The sequence below is a fragment of the Gobio gobio genome, assembly GCF_949357685.1.
Source record: "Gobio gobio genome assembly, chromosome: 10".
Lineage (NCBI taxonomy): Eukaryota > Metazoa > Chordata > Actinopteri > Cypriniformes > Gobionidae > Gobio > Gobio gobio.
The window spans coordinates 1,253,131-1,274,267 of record NC_137116.1 but is presented as its reverse complement, the minus strand read 5'-3'; the positions used below and the strand labels follow the sequence as shown (position 1 = coordinate 1,274,267).

The 21,137-nt window shown below is 37.4% G+C and overlaps 1 protein-coding gene across 2 annotated transcripts in view; it reads left to right on the top strand.

Annotated features, from left to right (window-relative positions):
• plch2a (phospholipase C, eta 2a) overlaps nt 1-21,137 on the top strand; it is a 187,906-nt gene that overhangs the window by 39,283 nt on the left and 127,486 nt on the right. The window contains exon 1 of one of the 2 annotated variants that reach the window (XM_079828249.1): nt 8,857-8,990. The exons of the other annotated variant lie outside the window; for it this stretch is intronic. Within the exon in view, the coding sequence (XP_079684375.1) occupies nt 8,957-8,990 (34 nt within the window). The 5' untranslated portion in view covers nt 8,857-8,956. Of the gene's footprint in view, nt 1-8,856; nt 8,991-21,137 lie in introns of those variants that run through there. 2 annotated transcript variants of the gene reach the window in all.

Sequence of the window (21,137 nt, the reverse complement as noted above, 5' to 3'; positions counted from 1 at the left end):
AGACCTTTATTCATCTTCAGAACATAAATTAAGATATTTTCGATGAAATCCGAGAGCTCTCTGACCCCTCCATAAACAGCAATTTAATTACCTCTTTCAAGGCCCAGAAAGGTAGTAAAAAATCGTTAAAATAGTCCATGTGACTACAGTGGTTCAACCTTAATTTTATGAAGTGACGAGAATACTTTTTGTGCACAAAATTATTTCAGAAATAATGACTATTCAAAAATTTATTCTCGTCTGTGCGAGTCTCCTATGCAGTTTATGTTCTTACCATAAGGTAGCACTTCCAAGTTCAATGTCAGATGCTGTTCACGTGAGTATCATGAAGTGTCCATGTGATGTTGACACAGGAGCTAGCCAATGACGTCAAGTCGTTATTTTTGTTTGGTTTTTTGTGCACAAAAAGTATTCTCGTGCTTCATAACATTAAGGTTGAACCACTGGAGTCACATGGACTATTTTAATGATGTCTTTACTACCTTTCTGGGCCTTGAAGTTGGTAATTAAATTGCTGTCTATGGAGGGGTCAGAGAGCTCTCGGATTTCATCAAAAATGTCTTAATTTGTGTTCCGAAGATGAACGAAGGTCTTACGAGTTTGGAACATGAGGGTGAGTAATTAATGACAGAATTTTCATTTTTGGGTCAACTATCCCTTTAAACCCAGCTAATAAAAATATGTTCTAAGAACGTTGTTTAAATTTTTTTATTTTATTTGGTTATATGAATATTCTAGCCTGGCGTGGCCATACTCAATTCTAGTCAGAATATGAGTCTGGTACCGCTCCATTGAGCTTTGATTATGGGGCGTGTTTCAACCGAGCCAGGAAAGACCTCAATTGGATAGACCCACAACCAATCAGAGCAACGGAGCGACGCGTAACGTTAGTTGTCAAATGTCAACAGAACTCAACTGCACTGTGTTGCCAAGTCCGTGTTTTTCTCCATGTCCGCGGGTTGAAGCGACCCCAATTATGTGATTATATAAACCCAGGAATGCGAATTTTAGCAGGCAACCTTGCCAAAATAACATATTTTGCCAACCAAACGCCATTTTTTTCCGGAGAACCCCCCCGGAAAGTTATTGTTTTGGGCTATAGTTTTGAATAGCAATTGTGCGCGACATTGCAAAAACACTTGGCAACCCTGTCTGCACGCACGCTGGATTAAGTAACGTTACAAGAAAAAGATGAGTGTAAACGATCTTTGCCAGTAATAAAATAATTTAAGGATACACAGAGTACTTACCAACACGATCATCGTTTCTGAGAGAACTAGTGAAGGTGAATGCATATACGAACAAGTTCTCCGTTTAGGATAAGAGCAAATTCAACCCAAGAGCCTTCGATGACGTGGATGATTACGTTACTGTTGATCATCTGTCCATCATCGTCTAAAGCCCGCCCTGACAATTTCATTGGTCCGAACAGTTTCTGTTCGGGCATAATTACTCCTCAATGGAGCGAGTCCAGACCGAATTGCCCGAGCAAAAAATTTTGTGGGCGGGGCTAAATTCGGCTGGCATCCAGGCTATGAATATTCAACAAATTCTGCAAACATTATGGGAATGTTATTTTTGAATGTTCTGAAACAGGTAGTAATATTAAAAAAAAAAAAGTTAGACAAACGACAGGTTTATGGAGCTTATATTTTGCTATGTTTTTGACCAATCAGTTCAAACGTTTAAAATCACATCATTGATTGGTGCTTACTGCTTAATGTTTTGCTCACAGTGAGCAGTGGAACATTCTGAGAGAGTATATACCTGACAAATGTTAATATCGTTAATATCAGCAAAATGTCACAAAGACAGTCAAGCATTTTTAGATTTTTCATATCCGTGAGTAACCTAATGGTGTTTCTGATCAAAAGAGATCCTGAGAAGATTGTACTGCACCCCTAGACAATTCTGATAATACTAATCAGGATAGCAGAGACATGAGCAACGGGAGTTTGATCTGTCAGAAATCGATGTAATGGAAGAGTCAAAGACGTCGTCAGTGAGGGAGAGAACCACTGATCAGCTGAATGATAATTGATCTCAACGTAGCCATATACAGAAACTTGTGAATGATGCTCTTATAGTTGTGCCATCACCGTTTAGTGACGTCATTGTATGGGTCACAGCGCCTTTTAATTACTTAATTGCAAATTAAGCACTGCTGGAAATAACTGAAATAATTTGGCAAAGTGATATGGAACATCAATGTGGTCGACAGACCTAGAACTACTTCATAGCTGTGCGTTTACTGGGAAATAATTGCATGACATTTCTCTACTAATCATAATCAAGAATTCCTCAGCCTTGTGCTATAATAGAAGATAAGTCAATGACTTGGTTCCAGAACTAGCTAGGCTGCGTTTCAAGGCATCGCTGACATGCTTTTGATGTGAAGGCTAAATTATGCTGCGTTTCAAAATACTTATTTTGTCCAACCCAGAAAACACTGTTATTACCTCAGTGAAGACAAAGGATGATAAAGTGAGAGATTATTAATAATTTAAAAACTGATATAAAATATTTAACTAAAGGCAGGGTAGGTGATTTGTTCCAGAATTTTTTTTGTTATGCTGGTTGAAAGTCTCTTCAGTTCCTGATAGCAATCACTCAACTTAAGTTAAGTGGTCTAAATATATGTATATGTTTATATCTCGTCTGTGGAAGGCGGTGGACAATAATATTTCCGTCCAATCATTGCATTCGGTCCGATACAATGTCCTACCTGCCTGTCAGCGTATGTATTTTCATACCTCTGCTCACACTGCTTGTGTAGATATCACACGTCATCAGCGCGTTTCATGCTATGCAGTTAGACAGACGTCAGTCACCTAGCACTGCAACTGAAACAGCATTCACTCCATAACTACTGTCATTTGTAAGAGATGGAAACCTGTGACGTTATACTCGGAGCGGTTCGTGACTCGAATTTATCTATTTCAAAGGCATTACTATCAACGTCGAAATGGATCTGCAGCAGTCCGGTGGTACAGGTCACTGCTCTTTAGGTTATTTTATCATTCATATTGTGCTTTGAGACATGAGGTAGTTTTACGGGTCTCTCGTGACACTTTTGTTTGCTCCCTGCTGTACATGTTCATGTGTTTTGGAGGAGGCGTGGCTTTGGAGACGCTCTGAAGATAGGGTGGGATCTAATGCCTTCAAAGTTAGCTCGCTATTGCTAGCCTCTCTGAAAATGTACCTACCCTACCTTTAAGAGTGTATCATTTAACCTTAATTTGTGTGTGGTGTATTTATAATTTTTTTATGCGTTTACCCTTATTTATTTACCCTTATTACCCGGTTCTTTGAAATACTTGACTCTGATTGGTCAGTCGTGACATTCTGAGGTGTGTTATTCCCCGATAACAATCTTTGTCAATAGCAAATCTAAATAAAATACTGCCCATCCGGGTATCTGAAGCCTGCATGTCTTTCATGTTTCTCGTATCAAGAGCGGACTCGCTCTCGCTTGCTTCATAGAAATGTAGCTGCTGCCAAAAATGAAATGAAATTGGAGGATTTCAGTATAAATTGTACTGTAATGTTGTTGGTGTGTTCATTTTCTTGCCAGGACGATTGGCTAACACTTTACTTAAAGTCTTTATGTATAATGCATTATACAAGTATTGTAAAGAACCTTATAATGCATTATATAGTCTTATGAATAATTGAAACCACAGCTATAGTACATTATAATACTCCTTTACAAAGTATTATGCATTAAAACAAACAATGAATTTCAGATGTAACAAGGAATCTGTGAATTGTATAATGCATTTAATTATTTATGAAAAGATGGCATGCACTAATAACGTACATTACGAATACCTTTATAATGCATTAAAGGCTTTAACTGACGATTGTTTTGTACACTGTAATAGATTATAAGATATTAAACGGGTAAACAGGAGATAAACCCATGAATGGCATACTAATAGTACTCAGTGAACAAGCTGTGTTATGATAATGTCATTTTTTTTTTATGTGATTATGTTCACTTCATAGTTAACATATAACAAATATGCCTCGTATAATTAATAAAAATTAAATATTTTTGCAAAATTTCTCTAAATATTTTTGTATTATTATTAAAACATTAAAACTAAATGGTAAAAATACATCATGACATCATTTTTTGCAATATTGCAATTTTGTTCCCACAGATTTTGGAAAGCAATTGAAAAAATAGCTTGCACAACTCATAACACAGAAAAGCATCTCCAAACCCTTAGGGCCAGATTTACTAACAGCTTGCACCAGCACAAACACTCCTTTGGCCTTAAAAAAAACTACTGTCAGGATTTACCAAAGACACGCAATGAAAAATTAGCGCTGAAAGTTTATGGGAGGTGAGTAAATGAATCATGCAAGGTGATTTACGGTTTACGTGTCAATTTACTGATATTTGCAGCATTATTTAACGCCCCCAAAAAAGCATGTATTAAACCAGGCGCTAATTTGCGCTGCTCTTGGTGGATTGTGTTGGTCATGATCCGGCTGTGTCTGTGTTCATTCATTTGCGTGTCATCAGTAGATCACACACACAACTTTTTACCCCCATCAGCGATTTTTTTAAAATTACGCTCACGCTAATTTGCCCTGTTTAGTAAATATGGCCCTTAGTCTTCATAATTTAATTCGTACATGTAACATGAAATTTGCGCTGGACTCATTCTTTCTGTGGTCGACCGGTTTATTATCAGATCCGATGACTCAGTGAGTCAATCATGAGGGTTCAGTTCTATTGCTGCCTTAGGCATAAAACAGCAAGGCAGCTCACTAGGTTTTGGAACAAAGCTACTGAATATATTTCAAATCCGTGTCCCGCTTTAGGGTCACCATCACTACATTAGCTTGCGCGGGATTGCCCCAAGGTCTCTTTATTCTGCTGTCGCTATGGAAATGAGTTTTTCTGCAGTTTTACTCTTTCCTGAGCCTCTTGGTCTGGCAGGAAATCTTCTGGGAGTTCTGGGATGAGATGCTTTGAATGTTTATTTAGCTGTCACTGTTGCATTTCCATTTTTTTTTTTTATCCTGATAAGGATGTCACAAAAAATATCAACAGAGCCAAGATAGACTCAAAAATCCTTGATGGACACTATTGCAGAGGTTGAATTATGGCTTTAAAGGAAAAGCAGATTGCTCCTGTGGGTGAAGCAATATGAGCACCAGCAATTTAGTACATATAGGCAAAACAAGAAAAAGTGTTTTACAATTTAAAACCAGAAAGAAGCTTTTTAAGTTCCACAAAGAGCATTTTATATTCAAATTCATTAGAAAACCATCAAGGCTCTGGGGCTTGATTGACCCCAGAAATCAATAACATGGATGTGAAGAAACTTCAAGAGCATTTTTACATTTTTAAAGATCCATATTGCCATTCACGAACACTAATCAGCCAAAAATTGAGACTTTGATGAATGTTGAAGTGTATTAAGGATATTCAAATACAAATGAATGTAGGGTCAGATTTGATTTTATCCACTGAGAATTAATAGGTTTGTGACATGGTCTCTATGGCCACATTTACACCTGGCTCGATCGGATGTGAATGATGCTAAATACAGGTGTAAACGGGGTCTAAAACGTTTTGCGCTTGTAGACTTTCACCCACTTCCAGAGGGAGTCGAAAACACATTCAACCATATTGCTTTTATGTGGCCGAATGCATTTGAACACCCACAAAAGACCACCTACTCTCTGCTACTGACCTAATGCGTAAACATTATGCGAAGAGCGATAGCCAGACGGGATTTTAACTTTGTCGTCTGAAGTCCCAAGTTTTATTTGAAGATGAAAAATGTACCAAGCACAATGTTCTCTCGCCATTCCTGATTTCTAACACGTACTCACCTCGTTTAGTGGGGTCTTGGAGCTATCGGAGCAGAAACAAAAGCTGCTGCTCTCCATATGTTTTTCCGTTGTCTTTGGTCGCATTCATATTCAAATTGCATGAGCTCATTTTGTCCATTGAATTGAAAGATCTGAAAAAGCCCATACATTTACCCGCCCATAGACCCTCCCCTCGAAGAAATCAGGACAGAAGTGGTTGAAAGTGGACAAAAGAGATGGATTAAAACACAAGGTGTAAACTGGGGTCCATTCTTCGCCTTTCTCTTAAAGGACCCATGATGTGGATTTTTTTTATAATATTATGTTACCTGAGGTGTACTTATATTGTTAGTATGATTTTTACAACATTAAATGTCATAATTTAGAAATAAAAGGCATTTTTCTATCCTGATTTTAGCCCTCTGGCTAGAATGCTCTGTTTGAAGGGACGTGAAACACCCAGTGTAAACACCCACTGTTGTGATTGGCTGACATCTTTGCATTTGAAATACGTAATACATGTGGAACCACTCTCGAATACTTTTACTATGTTTTTTACTATTACAGTTGTCGAGATTAACAAATTGTAAAAGTGTTAATTATAGCATTATTTTTAGATCTTTTCCCATCACATGAAAGCAGCATGATGAGCATTAAGTAGACAGACAGTCTTGTTTATCGCGTGAATGCAGTGATCTCGTCATTGCAACGCTATTTGTCTTGCAAAATGCTTTCACCACAGCTAACAGCAAACACAATATCGATATGAATTCAGTAAGAGCTTTGCTATGCAGCATAACAGCATCATTCATTATAACGGGAGTTTGGGCAAGTGTGCAGATATACTCGCAAAGTATGATTGACAGCTTCAAACATTATAAAGAGAGTGCTCTTTGATCACTCTCTGTAGTTTAATCACAATTTAAATAACAGAATTGTTTCATGCTACTACGAGAAGCTGATCACAGATCAGGCATTAATGAACACTGTTACTTATGGTTTGTGGCGGTGCTGTCGAATCCATATGGTAAAAGTCTGTTTGTAAATCCTGTGCTGACATTGCGACTGAATTAAATGTCAAAAATACACTGAATCCATTTTCTCCAAATTCTCTGGGCGGGCAAAGCAGAGAAAGGGGAGGTAACCTTTTCCCGTATGATGACATGTATGGAAGATTCCAGATTGGCCCATCTGAGCTTTCATTTTCTCAAAGGCAGGGCTTGGTTTACACCTATCTCCATTTCTAGCCACTGGGGGACCATAGACAGGTTAGGGGAGCTCATATTAATGTTAAAAAACCTCATGAAGTGAAATGTTCATGTCATGCGACCTTTAATACAGCTGAGATGATTTGACAGATGCCAGATCTTCTAATCGTGATAACTGATCTCTGGCTAATGTGGTTCTTCAAACCAATTTGTGGATTTGATTAAGATATCTGGATTAAGTTGTCAGAGGCTACGTAAATCAAATGCGATTTTTACGAATCCGTTTCGAACTACATTCATGTCAGACCGCTGATCAGATTTTGCGTGGTTTATGTCTTTCTCACACCATGTCAAATTTAAACGTCAGTCGTTGTTATAGGAAACATGCTAAAAGAAACAAGGTGTGGACAGGACCTTTTCAAAAAGACCGGTAAATTGGTTCAGGCAAATAACCACTAAGGGAAGTTGTAACATACCAGTAAATTATGTGTAAACAAATTGAACAGATAGTGAAACTAAAGAGCTTCTCCTTATGCGGGTGGATTATAGATCATTTCCGATGACTGACATCACAGAATTTACCAGTATTTTGGTGCTGATGTGTGAGTGGTCTCTTACAGGTAAAAAGCTAGAACGTCATTGCTTTCAGCATATTTGTGTATTTGCCAATAAAGTCATTCTGGTAATTTTACGGTAATTTACCGGTATTGCTGTGTGAAAGAGGCTAATGTCATAACTGCACTCTGCAGAATAATTAACTATTGGTAACTATAACTGCTGTCACTGTAAACTATAACTGCTGTCACTCGATTTACACTACTCAAGCAATTCTTGCTACCCTTTTGCGTAGAATGATAATGCTGTTTTTACCAGTAATCAAATCCAAAATGGCAATGGGCTGTCGGTAATTTCAGCAGAGTGTGCATGGATCCACACTTCGAACATCGACTGTAAATAGTAGACTGTCTATCTGGGGACTTTTGGCATACTCTTTTCAACATACTATGCTTTGGGACACACTTTAGGGCTGTGCGATTAACGGTAATTGATTTTCGATTTTGACTTGATGATTATGAAACCAGGTAAAGCGATTATTGTGCTGCTGCCGCATTCCGTCCAGAGTCACAGCAGTGCGCTTGTTCCTCTCTAAAAGCCCAAATTCAACACCCAAATCAGCCAAATAAGGGAGTGTTATAAAAGGGAGCTGTCTACTGTCGCTAAACTGCGAGATGTGTTTGGTATTAAATAGTGTTATTAAAAGTGGATTAAGCTGCAATAGAGACACTGTTCCCAGGCGACTTTCTGTGTGTGTGCTTCCGTGTCGGAGCGGAGAGCGGGTAAGCAAATGGGCTTCGGATACGTGCCTAAACACACATACAATTTTTTTTTAAATGCCTTTTTGGAGGGGTTATGTCTTACGTAAACGTACACAGTTGATAAAAAGAATAATTGCATTTAATTTTGATTACTGTGTATATATATATATATATATATATATATATAGTTCAGATTACACAATTTTTCCTGCAGTCTCATAACTCTCACTTTCCTTCACGCTCTCTCTGGATGTCAACCTCTTCTCTTGATCTCAGCACCCTGGCATTGATTTTTTTTTTTCTGCGTATCTGCTCTTGCTTTATTGTTCAGTGCCATACTATTTCACCCCCCTCTACCTTCCTTTCTCTGCTTATCTCTACTGCTCTCTCTCTCTCTCTCTCTCTCTCTCTCTCTCTCTCTCTCTCTCTCTCTCTCTCTTTCTCTCGCTTGCTCTATCTTGTAACATCATAACCCCCTTCCTCCTTGTTGCCACACCGTCACTATTGGTGTGAACATTACAGCACAGAGAAAGGGGAAGGTCTCTCTCTCATTCATTCATTCACTCTCACACATGTGCACTGAACTCACAGAAGAGCATGGCGAATATTGGAGCGCTGCCTCAGAAGCACAGTACGTACCTTTGAACAATGTCTCGTTTAATCTCATCTTCTAATTGCTCTTTCAGTGTATGTCGGATCATATTCTCCTGATGTCTGTACTTTTTAATTAATGCATTCCTGATTTTGCCTTTGAATCCCTTGTGGAACTGTTGCTTCTGGCATTTCTCTGCATGCTTGACATCATTGTGAGACAAATCACAAGACTGTAAATGACTATATGAGACTTATGACCTAGGGTGAAGTTTTAGAGTGTGTGTGCTATAAATGAATTTTCTCAGGCATCATCTCTTCATATCGCATATCAGGGATATTTTTGATTAGTGAAAAATGGGAGCATGTTTAACCTCTGCACTGTTTACTATTGAATTAGACAGATGTGCAATATTTCATAATTTTTTGGGGGGTAAAATTTGGGAGTGATTTGTTTTGAAGTAAAGGACACAATGCATGCATTGAATGGTTAATCAGACCATGCATTATTGTTATTATTATTATCAATTTATGAGGAATAAAGACATGTATTTGGTATCTTAAGGATTGATTTCTACCTTTCCCGACCCTTAAAAATTACTTTCATCAATGTAATTTTGAATTCAGCTTTTGACTTAGTTCCTACCACGCAATTTCTTAGGATACTTACCTTTTTTTTTTTGCAATGCGCAGGGTTGAGGGATGTTTTCTCATTATTCCTAATAGCTGAAACGGATATGGCAGGAATGTTAATTGAATGAAGTCAGCCTTGACGTTTGGAATAATGGCTGCTGTGGTATTAAGAGAATCAAAGATTTAACGTGGAACACTTTATCTTTGAGCTCGGTATCAAAAACCGCTTTTGGATCAAAATGCTGTCAGATCTTTCGGACGCCACGGATAACAGCGGATCTTGATTATACAGTGGGCATGTTTTCTACTTCACACAAAGGCACAAATACTCTTGTTATAAAGTGTTTCAAATGTAATTACAATGAAGTGATGATGTTTGTAATACCCACTAACAAGTCCCAATGGCGACAGATTTTGTCTTTATAAGGAACAGGCATAAAAAGGGTCTGCACGTCTGTTCTCTAGAACTACATAACATCTTAGTGTTTCAGCTCTGTGTATTTTTTTTCTGTTTGCGCCTGTGTCAGTTATAATCACTTTGTGCTAATTTTATGATAGAATTGACTGAAATAGAGCAAGAGAAATGTGTTACGTCAATGAGCTCAGCCTGATGACTGTGTGCATATGAACCCATCTACTGTGAATGAAATAATTCACCCACAAAATGAATATACTTACCATCATGTTGGTGCAAACTAAGGGTGGAAAATATAATTTTATATCCATTTAATTACATACCCTACAGTTGAAATGTACAGTTTAGATATAGGTGACAGTTGTACTTTATCTTATATGAGTATTGGGTTTTTTTTATGGATTTAAACAAAATATAAGAGGTAGATATTAGAAGTGAATCTGGCATCCATGCAAAAACAGCTGCTTCATTATATAATGCATGGTTAAAAACAATACATTTAAGGCTGTAATTCATTACACATATGCTTGGATGAGCCACGTTCTAACACCTGTGACCATACATAAAAACAACAGAAGTCCTTACATTATTATCAGCAAAGCTTAAAGTGCCCATTAGACACAGTTTACATAGTTGGCTATCATAGCGCAGATGCAGATGCATTTTGTCTGATTTTTTTTTTTTTATGTGCCGCAGATATACTGCAAAATATACAGTATCTTTACCAGTTGATATTTCTACCATCATACACTATATATCATCACACCATCAAGTCTTATTTCAAGCTTGCTTGATTTTTCTCCTTTCTTCTTATTCACTGAAAATCTTCCTCTCTGCTGTATCTCTCATTCCCATTCGTGCACATAGAAACTTGAAGCATCAGGATGCAATTTTGATTCAGTTTAGGGCTGTTTAAAATTATTCTTTGACGTAAGAAGACTTGAAATATCGCACATGACTGCTTTTATAGTTCTTGTTATCAAAAATTCCTTTTGTGTTCCGTGAAAGTCATTCATATTTGAAACGGCATGATGGTGAATAAATGATATAAATGTCTACTGTATACTTTATTGCACATATTTTACTTTTTGTAAAGTGGTGTAATTTTGTTCCAGCAGCTGCAAAGGCCCATGAACCAGAGAATATGCTAATATTGTTTCCGATGAAAACTTTTCTAGTGAAGCCAAATAATCCTACATACATTAATCTTAATACAAATTGCTTGGGTGTTGACAGTAAGCTTTTGATGCTGTAGTGCTTTATTGTTATTGCACTGCCAAACATTTGCATTATTAATAATTCACAGCAGCACACGGTTTTCTGCAGTCCACTGACTGTTAACATAATTGCTACAAGTCTAGTGCAGAAAGGATATAGTACATATTATAATCATCATGTGTATATGACAAGCTGTAAATACTAAAATATGCATTTCAAAGTTGTCTGATTATGTGTAGAACAGCACAATTAAATTTTTAGATCACTTGTAGGCTTCCCTCTAGATTGCAGTATTGTGGATATATACTGGATGCGCTTCTTGTAAGACAAGTACTGTGTGTTCTATTGTTTCAGGGGCTGTTTCAGCACCCGGTCTGTGGACAGCTCCTAATGGCCAACTGCTCACAGGATGATCCTTCATCTGAGCACTTTTTAGGATGATCTTTGTGAATCATTGCCTAAACCTTATGCCATGGTGAATAGTGCACAGATAACTCGTTTATGCCATGGCTTGTTGAGAAGAGTTGAGCTATTTCTTTTCTAAGAGATCAGACTTTGACATGTTTACCTTTAAATGGCCAGAAAAAGGAAAGGAACCGAACTATATCTACTAAATTATCATAGAGATGTGTGCTCTTTTGACTTGGAGCAGTAAGCATTAAACCCAAAATGAATACTTTCATTTAGCAGGGATGCATTCATTTGATTAAAAGTCACAGTAAAGATACATTACAAAAGATTTCTGTTTCAAAATAAATGCTGTTCTTATTGACTTTCTATTTATAAAATAATAATAAAAAAAATCTATATTAAGCAGCAAAACTACTAAAAGGAATAAATTACATTTAAAAATATATTTAAATAAAATATAGTTATTTAAGATTTTAATATTTCATAATAATACTGTTTTCACTGTATTTTCGATCCAGCTTTGGTGAGCATAAGATCCTTCTTTTTAAACAAACCATATATATTATTCACCAATCAGGCATAACATAATGACCTGGTAACAGGTGAATTGAATAACACTGATTATCTTTAGATATGTTAGACAGCAAATTTTGTCCTCAAAGTTGATGGGTTAGAAGCAGGAAAAATGGGCAAGCGGAAGGATTTGAGCAAGTTTGACAAGGGCCAGATTGTGATGGTTAGATGGGGTCAGAGATTCCTAAACTGCAGCTGTTGTGGGGTGTTCTCGGTCTGCAGTGGTCAGTATCTATCAAAAGTGGTCCAAGGAAGGAACAGTGGTGAACTGGCGACAGGGTCAAGGCTCATTGATGCACATTGGGAGCTAAGTCTGGCCCGTGTGGTCTGATCAAACAGACGAGCTACTGTAGCTCAAATTGCTCAAAGGGTTAATGCTGGTTCTGATAGAAAGGTTTCAGAATACACAGTGCATCACAGTTTGTTGCGTATGGGGCTGCATAGCCGCAGATCAGTCAGGGTGCCCATGCTGACCCCTGTCCACCACCAAAAGTGCCAACAGTGCACGGAGCAATGGAAGAAGGTGGCCTGGTCTGAGAATCATGTTTTCTTTTACATCACGTGGATGGCCAGGTGCGTGTGCGCCGCTTACCTGAGGAACACATGACACCAGAATGCACTATGGGAAGAAGGCAAGCCGGCGGAGGCAGAGTGATGCTTTGAGCAATGTTCTGCTGGGTAACCTTGGGTCCTGCCATCCATGTGGATGTCACTTTGACACGTACCACCTACCTAAGCATTGTTGCAGACCATGTACACCCTTTCATGGAAACGGTATTCCCTGGCTTCTTTCAGCAAGATAATGTGCCCTGCCACAAACCAAAAATGGTTCAGAAATAGTTTGAGGAGCACAAGTTTGAGATGTTGACTTGGCCTCCAAATTCCCCAGATCTCAATCCAATCGAGCATTTGTGGGATGTGCTGAACAAACAAGTCCGATCCATGAAGGCCCCACCTCACAACTTACTGGACTTAAAAGATCTGCTGCTAACATCTTGGTGCCAGATATCACAGCACACCTTCAGGGGTCCTACAGATTAGAAACCAATTTGTGGTGGCTGACGGGCGGGCGGGGGTTGGGTGGTGTATTTGGGGTTGGTGATTGGAACAAATATCGATCGAATGATCCTGATTCAATATCCGTTCATATGTATATAGCCTACTTTACATAAAAGAAAAAATAAGTTTCTTATTTAAGTATGCCTTTTTTGCACTATTTTAAACTTTTCTTGGGTTAAATTATATTTGCTTGCATTCATAAATATTCACTTGTGTGTGCTTATATAAGTATCATTACAAATATTTGGATGCAAGTTATTAACGTTTTAAAATTTCACATTTAAATAAATCTAGTGTTTGATCATGTCTAAATATGAATTCAAATGCAAATGGAAAAATAAGTAAGCAGTTATGATCTGCAACACTTTTTTGAGCAACTAGATACATGTATATTTATTAAAGAGCCATACAGGACACTAGTGGGTAAACGATGGCATTACAAATGAAATGTATTATTTTTCCAGCCACAAAATTACTCTAATTTGCCTCTTTGCATTGGAATTCTCTATTTTAACCTTGATTACCGGTACTACACTAATTGTAATATAAATAAGAAAAATATTAGAAGAAAAATATTTTAATTCATTAAATGGTCATTAATGGACCATAATTATTGCACAAATAGTAGGCATATTTAGTACCAAAAGATCTCCTCAAAATATTCAATAAATATTATTAAACTAAAATATAGAACATTTATTTAATTGAAAACTAGTTAAGGTGTTTGGTCAGATTTGACCACCAATGAGTATGAGTGACCAAATAGTAAGGAATACCCGAGGGCTAAATACAATAAAAAGAATGTTAACAACGTTGCATCTCCATCACTCTCCATAATAAAATTATACTGTAAATATGGTTGACGTACAATGCACACTATGCTGTACTGTTTACCAAAAAATGCTGCAAATACCTGTATAGTGAAGCTGATTCAAATGTATTGACAGCGCTGGTTTGTTTGGAACTATTGAGAGCTCCGTGAACCACGTGACCGCGCGCGCCACCGGGAAGATGAGAGCATGTCGCAACTCTGTTTTTCAACGCCTCTGGCTTTAACTGTTATGCCACATTAGCGCCAATTTCGTATTGAAAAAACGTAAAAAAAAATGTATATCAAATATTTACAAAAATATCAAAAGCAGGTTTGGTTTAGGTTTAGCGAGAGATGCGCGTGAGTGACAGAGAGACGGAGGGAGAGCAGGGAAAGGAAATGCAGCTGAACGAATAGCCTACGCTGCGTGTTTTAAATAGTGTAAACAAAAAAAACACTGGTCAGGGTTGTTTTGGCAGCAAAAGGGGGACCAACACAATATTAGGGTATAATAATGTTATGCCTGATAGATGTATATGTAATCTGTGTTGGGGAAAGTTACTTTTAAAAGTAATGCATTACAACATTGCATTACTCCCTAAAAAAGTAAATACATAACAGCATTACTTTGTGGAAAGTAATGTGTTATGTTAGCCTGACAAGCCAGACCCACATCAAGATGTTGGGTCTGGGAACTCACCATTGGCAGGGCTCAATCCGAGGGGCGGGATAAACAGTTGTCTTTCAAATTCCCTCTGCACGCAATAGGATAGCGCAACAACCAACCAGAGTAACGAAAAAGGTGAAGCGGAGATAGTTGATAGATTAAACTTTCATTGTATCTGGTCAGCAAAACTCTGAACACATCTTCCTTTCTTAAGAATGACTTCAGTGCCGTTCTTTTCTCAAAGAAAAGCTTAACTCCAAGTCTTCCATAGTCGCGCTGTTCGCCAGCTTCTTTGTTTATGAGTGGCATGCGAAACCGCTGCAACTCTGCCGTCATTATGTTAAACCCGCCCACGACTCTATACACGATGTGATTGGCCTGACCAGAGTTTGGTTTTTCCAGCTCACAAGCCATTGGAGAGATGCTAGACTATCCTGGCTGCAAATTAGATTTGTTGCCGCTAGGGTGCGTCTAGTTTTCTAGACTAGTGTTATGTTACTTTTGCATTACTTTTTGTCACCTGGGCTAGTCTTTCTTGTATTTTTTTGTTGTAATAAAAAACCCAAAAGTAATATTTTTGGCAAATACAAAGGCCCCTTCACAGCAAAAGTCAAATGAATAAGCCTCAAGCTGAAAGAAATTCACATTCATGCTTGTACAGTAGAGCATTTCAGCTGTGCTACCATTCTGGATTTCAGAAAAATAGGAAACAAAAAAAATGAAAGACAAATGTGATGACATTTTTGTTTATTGGTATGATTGAATTGGATCATTAAATGTCATCAGCAAAGACACTGTTTAATAAAGTGAGATTAAATACATAAAGGTCTGGTTTCAGAGACAGGGTTTAGACTAATCCACGACTTGACCTTAGTTCAATTAGGACATTTAAGTAGATTTTAAAAACGTGCCTTAGAAAAAAAATAATAATACATGACTGGTGTGCATCTTGAGACAAAACAATAGCACTGACATTATTTTAAGATAAGTCAGTGCAAGTTGCTTTCAGTTAAAACAGCTCAAACATGCACTTTATTCTGGAACTAGGTTTAAGCCTTGTCTGTGAAACCGGGGGAAAGTATATTTGTATTGTTTTACATTTAATTATTGCAAGTTTGGATAATATTCTGATCTTGTGTTTCACAGTTTTTATTCATTTGATGCATACAGAATCTGTTTTTGTGCAAGTAAGATCACATTAGTCTACCTTACTACAATAACCATCCTGTTTAAACAGCGCACACAACGCCTCTGCACCTTTACTCGTGATTTCTTTCAACATGGGGACAGGAGAGATTAGGAGTCAATAAATGGGAAAACAAAGTAACTTGCGTTACTTGCTTGAAAAAGTAACAGATATTGTTTTGCAAATTTAAAAGTAATGCGTTACTTTACTTGTTACTTGAAAAAGTAATCTGATTACATAACTTGCTTTACTTGTAATGCATTACCCCCCATATGACCTTTTCCCAACCACACATTAAAAAACTTGACACACTGCATCTGAAAAAAAAAATGCATATAATGTGTCATTTGCATTATCTACCGTTTGTCCTCTTTTTCTATTATAAACTCATTAAATGAATTTGCCTGTGTATATCAGGAATACTTGCTCTAAATTTTCAAATGAGCATGTCAAATGTTTAGCATGCAGCTGTGTTTAATTACTGTCTTGCATGAACGCACATGCACATTATTATTCCAAGATGCATATTATCATTTAATAGCACACCTTAAGCTTGCAACATATCTGAGCATGCAACTTTTTCTGTTTATACATTAATCACCACTTTTTTAATTAGGAAAATGGCGTACAGTTGCTGGTGCAGAGTATATCCGCTGGTGCAATGGTTATTAAATTTGCTTTTAAAAGTATCATCGCATCCGCCAAAAAAAGCAAAGCAATTAAAACGATAAAGCTATGCACAAGATTCCACAAGAGTGGATCATCTGTCATCGTTTCAATTTAGAGCTATATTGCTTCCTGTAAGTATTAAGAAGTAAATGAAGCGTGCTGTCAGACTCTCTTTGCACTTAGAACAGCCTTTTAGAGAAGATGTTTCTTGAGCTCACACAGGCATGAAGCTAACGCAGACACTGGGTTTTTACCTGAAGCCAACTAAAATAGTGATAAAACGGTGTGATTTAGTTGTGTCTGACAGTAGCATAATCCAATATATGTGTGGGTTTGTGCTTGTAAAAGAAAGCCAGATGGGAATAATTATTTATCTCGCTCTAAAAACTGTCAAAACATAAACAGGATACAACATGACCTGTCTTTCTTAACGCAGGTGCTGGCTGATTAAACGGAGATGTTGTTGCACCTCGGGGCATTATGCTGGATTGATAAGATGTTTCATTATCCGGCTTAAATTGATTGTAGCGGGTTTTGACCTCAAACGACAAATGAAATAAAAAGACATGAAAAGTTTTTTAGAAACCTCAAGCCAAATTTGTAAATACATCAGGGTCCGTTCTCCCTTGTTGCTGCAAAACATATCTTTCTTTCTTTGTAACTATGTGATCTCATTAGTTTCTGAAGGTAATCTTATTTAAGGTGTACATGCACAGTTTTATATAATTTATATTTTTGATATTCACGATATTAACATATGGAGAGCCTGTAAAATGCAAACCTTGTAACTTTAGAGACATACAAATGCCAACATATTGATAACACACATACACAAATGTTGGGTTTTCATGTTTTAGGGACATTCAATTGACATAATGAGTTTATATATAATTGGATACTGTACAAACTGTACTGTATATATTTTATCCCCTAAAGCTACCCATTAACCTACCCATCACAGAAAACTGTTGCAATTTTACATTTTCAACAAACATCACTAGTATGATTCATAAGTTTCCTCATTGGGAATTGTCCCCACAAGGACAAGGATTGTAGTGTTTTCATCTTTTATGGGGACTTTCCATAGGCGTAATGGTTTTTATACCGTACATACCGTATATCCTATCCCCCTACACTGCCCCTGCCCCTAAACCTAACCCTCACAGGAGACATTCTGCAATTTTACATTTTCAAAAAACATCACTTAGTCTGATTTATAAGATGTTTTCCTCATGGGGACCTAAAAATGTCCCCACAAGGATGAGGATTTCGGATATTGCTATCTTTGTGGGGACATTTTGTCCCCATAACGTGATGATTACCAGTCCACACACACACACACACACACACACACACAAATCATCTGGTAATTTATACAAGTGAAATTACTGAAAAAACATACAGATTATGTTTCACCCCAAAGTAATAAGAAAAAAACAAGAAATTATATTTTACATGAAGAAAATATAGCACATTTAGATTCATTTTTTAAAATATTATTAATGTGACTTTTCATTACAATTAAGCACTTTCCATACATAACTAGTGTAATGTAGAAAGAGATCTAATTATGAATGTAATGAAACACATCCTGTCCATACAATTACGATTAAAATGATATGCCAGCGATATTTCAGTAATGAGAATATGGCAGAGAAATGGGCTTAATATTCACACACACACACACACACACACACACACACACACACACACACACACACACACACAAAAGATATCACAGTTATTGTTAAAATCCAGTTATTTCTTCCGTTTAGTTTTTGCCAATTTTTTTAAAACCTGCATTAAATATTGTACTTCATAAATAGATGGATATTAAAAGGGTACTATTTCGTGCCAGCCTATATCATAAAATTATTATAAATATTAATTATTTTCATTTGAAATCATTTTAAAATTGTACAAAAATATGTTTATAATCTCCATAAATTAAATTAATCTATTAACCCCATATTTTGTCGCTTGCTTGTTTTCATTACCTCTGCTTTGGATGGATTTTCTTCTCTTTGTAAAGTACTTAAGATTCAGAGTCTTAAAGGGCATGTGTAATTACCGATATTCTCACAAGTCCGACTCTACTGCATCAGAACTCAGCCTAGTCAATATATTGTTTCTATTTTAAACGAGTTCTACTATATAAAAGCAATGTTGGGTTTTGTCTTCCATCTATTCAGCAACTGTAATCAGTCTATAAATAACAGTGCTGAATAGTGCAGAGCTCTATTTATCTTAGTCCCAGCATTCCCGCTTGGATTGCTATGTTGTGATAATTTTTACTTATTTTTTAGCACTCACACTTTCTCACTGGCTCCAAATTAATTGCCTTTACTTTTCATCTAAAATCACAGAATATAATCTTTTTTTACAAAATAAATAAAAGACAAACAATTAATATACACAGAAAAAGTTGTTGTAGAAACAATTTGCTCTCAGATATTGCTGGTAAATTTCACAAACAATTACAAATAAATGGCAAGTAACACATTGGGCCCTATTTTAATGAACGTATGGTCTGAAGCGCATGGCGCAGGTGCACTTGGCGCAGGTCCGAATCCACTTTTGCTAGTTTAACAATGGAAAAAAGGGTCGGCGCGGCAGATGGTCAATGGTGCAGTCGTTTTCAGTTCCTCAAAATAGCAACGCGCCAACAATGAGCCTGAACACACCTCGTTTTCAGACCAGCACGCCCATGATCGAACAGATGGGCGCGTGAGCATTTGCTATTTAAACATCGTGGCGCAGGACGTGAAAATGATACCTGTGTTGGGCTGAAACTAGCAAAAAACACTGGCGTCGCATTGCGCCGGGTGAATGATAGGGCTCATTGACTTAAATGTGAATTTTTACGTGAAAGTTGAAAAACTGAAATTGTATTTTCTTGTAAAACCTACTCCAATAATCTTCAAAAATCATTTTATTTACTACTTAATGATGAAATAATGTTTTAATGTAATAATTGTTTAAGATTTAAATGTAATACATATTCTAGGATTCTTATTTAGCATTCTAATGGAGCTTCAAATCATATGAAATGTATACCATACTATAGTGGCTTTCTAAGATTTCAACTCAAGGGGTGAAAGCTCGAGGGAAGACACTCTATAGCATGTCATGAATTCTCAGAAACTCAAATATAGACAACTTTGATCTAATCTTATTGATGTTGATAAATTCCCGCTCTGCATATTATTTGCCTTTGACTATATTTGGCAAGCTAAGTATATTATGTGGGTAATGCAGGAGGCTGGTTAGTCAAATGGATATGTCTCTAAAATCAATAGATACTGATATATATATATATAATCTATTTACAGTAGTACACAGCTCTCTCAAATACTTGATTTTGATTTGGTCAATAGCTCTTTTACACTGATGAGCCAAAACCTGCCTAATATGCTGTTGGTCCTCTGCGTGCAGCCAAAACAGCGCCGACCCGCAGAGGCATGGACCCTCCAAGGTGTCCTGTGTTATCTGGCACCATGATGTTAGCAGCAGATCCGTTGACTCCTTGTAGGTTGCAAGGTGGAGCCCCCATGGATCGAACTTGTTGGTCCAGCACATCTGACCGATGATCAATGGATTGAGATCTGGGGAATTCTTCATCATGCTCCTCAAACCATTCCTTAACAATGTGTGCATATTGGCAGTGTGCATTATTCTAGTGAAAAAGGCCACCAGGGAACACCATTGTCATGAAGTGGTGTACCTGGTCTGCAACAATGTTTAGGTAGGTGGCACGTGTCAAATTTACGTCCCAAGGTTCCCCAGCAGAACATTGCCCTGAGTGTCACACTCCCTCCACCAGCTTGTCATTGTCCCACAGTGCATCCTGGTGCCATCACTTCCACAGGTAAACGACGCGCATGTACATGGTCGTCCTTGAGACGTAAAAGAAAACGGGACTCATCCGACCACCTTTTGCCATTTATCCAAGGTCCAGTTCTGACGCTCGCGTGCCTTTGTTGCCATCGTGCATTGATGAGACCTGGGGCGCCCAACACTCTGTCGCCAGTTTGGGATTTGTCCCTCCTTGGATCACTGTTGGTAAATTCTCACCAATGCTGACCAAGAACAACCCAAAAGCCACTCTGACCCTGTCACCTTGCCATAACAATTTGACTTTATTCCTGCCCATTTAATCTGCATCCAACACCTTCATTACGAGAACTGATTGTTTGCTTACTATCTAATCTACCCAGACATTAAAATGTGTCCTAGTTGGAAGATGATCAACAATATTTGTTACACCTGTGACTGGTTATAATGTTTTAGCTCATCAGTGTATGTCTAATAGGCTATCAATCTGCACTGTTCACATATAATACAACAAATTCTACTTAAATTAATACTGTGACAATGGGTTGCAGAGAGCATACAATGAAACAAAGGAGTATTAAAATTAAACAGTCTTTAATAAATCCAACAAGAACACAGGAGATTTTTTGAGTAAGAGCAGTGCTTGACATTAACACCCGCCAACCCACCAAATGCGGGTGGATTTTAGTAGTGGCGTGTAACGCAGTCACT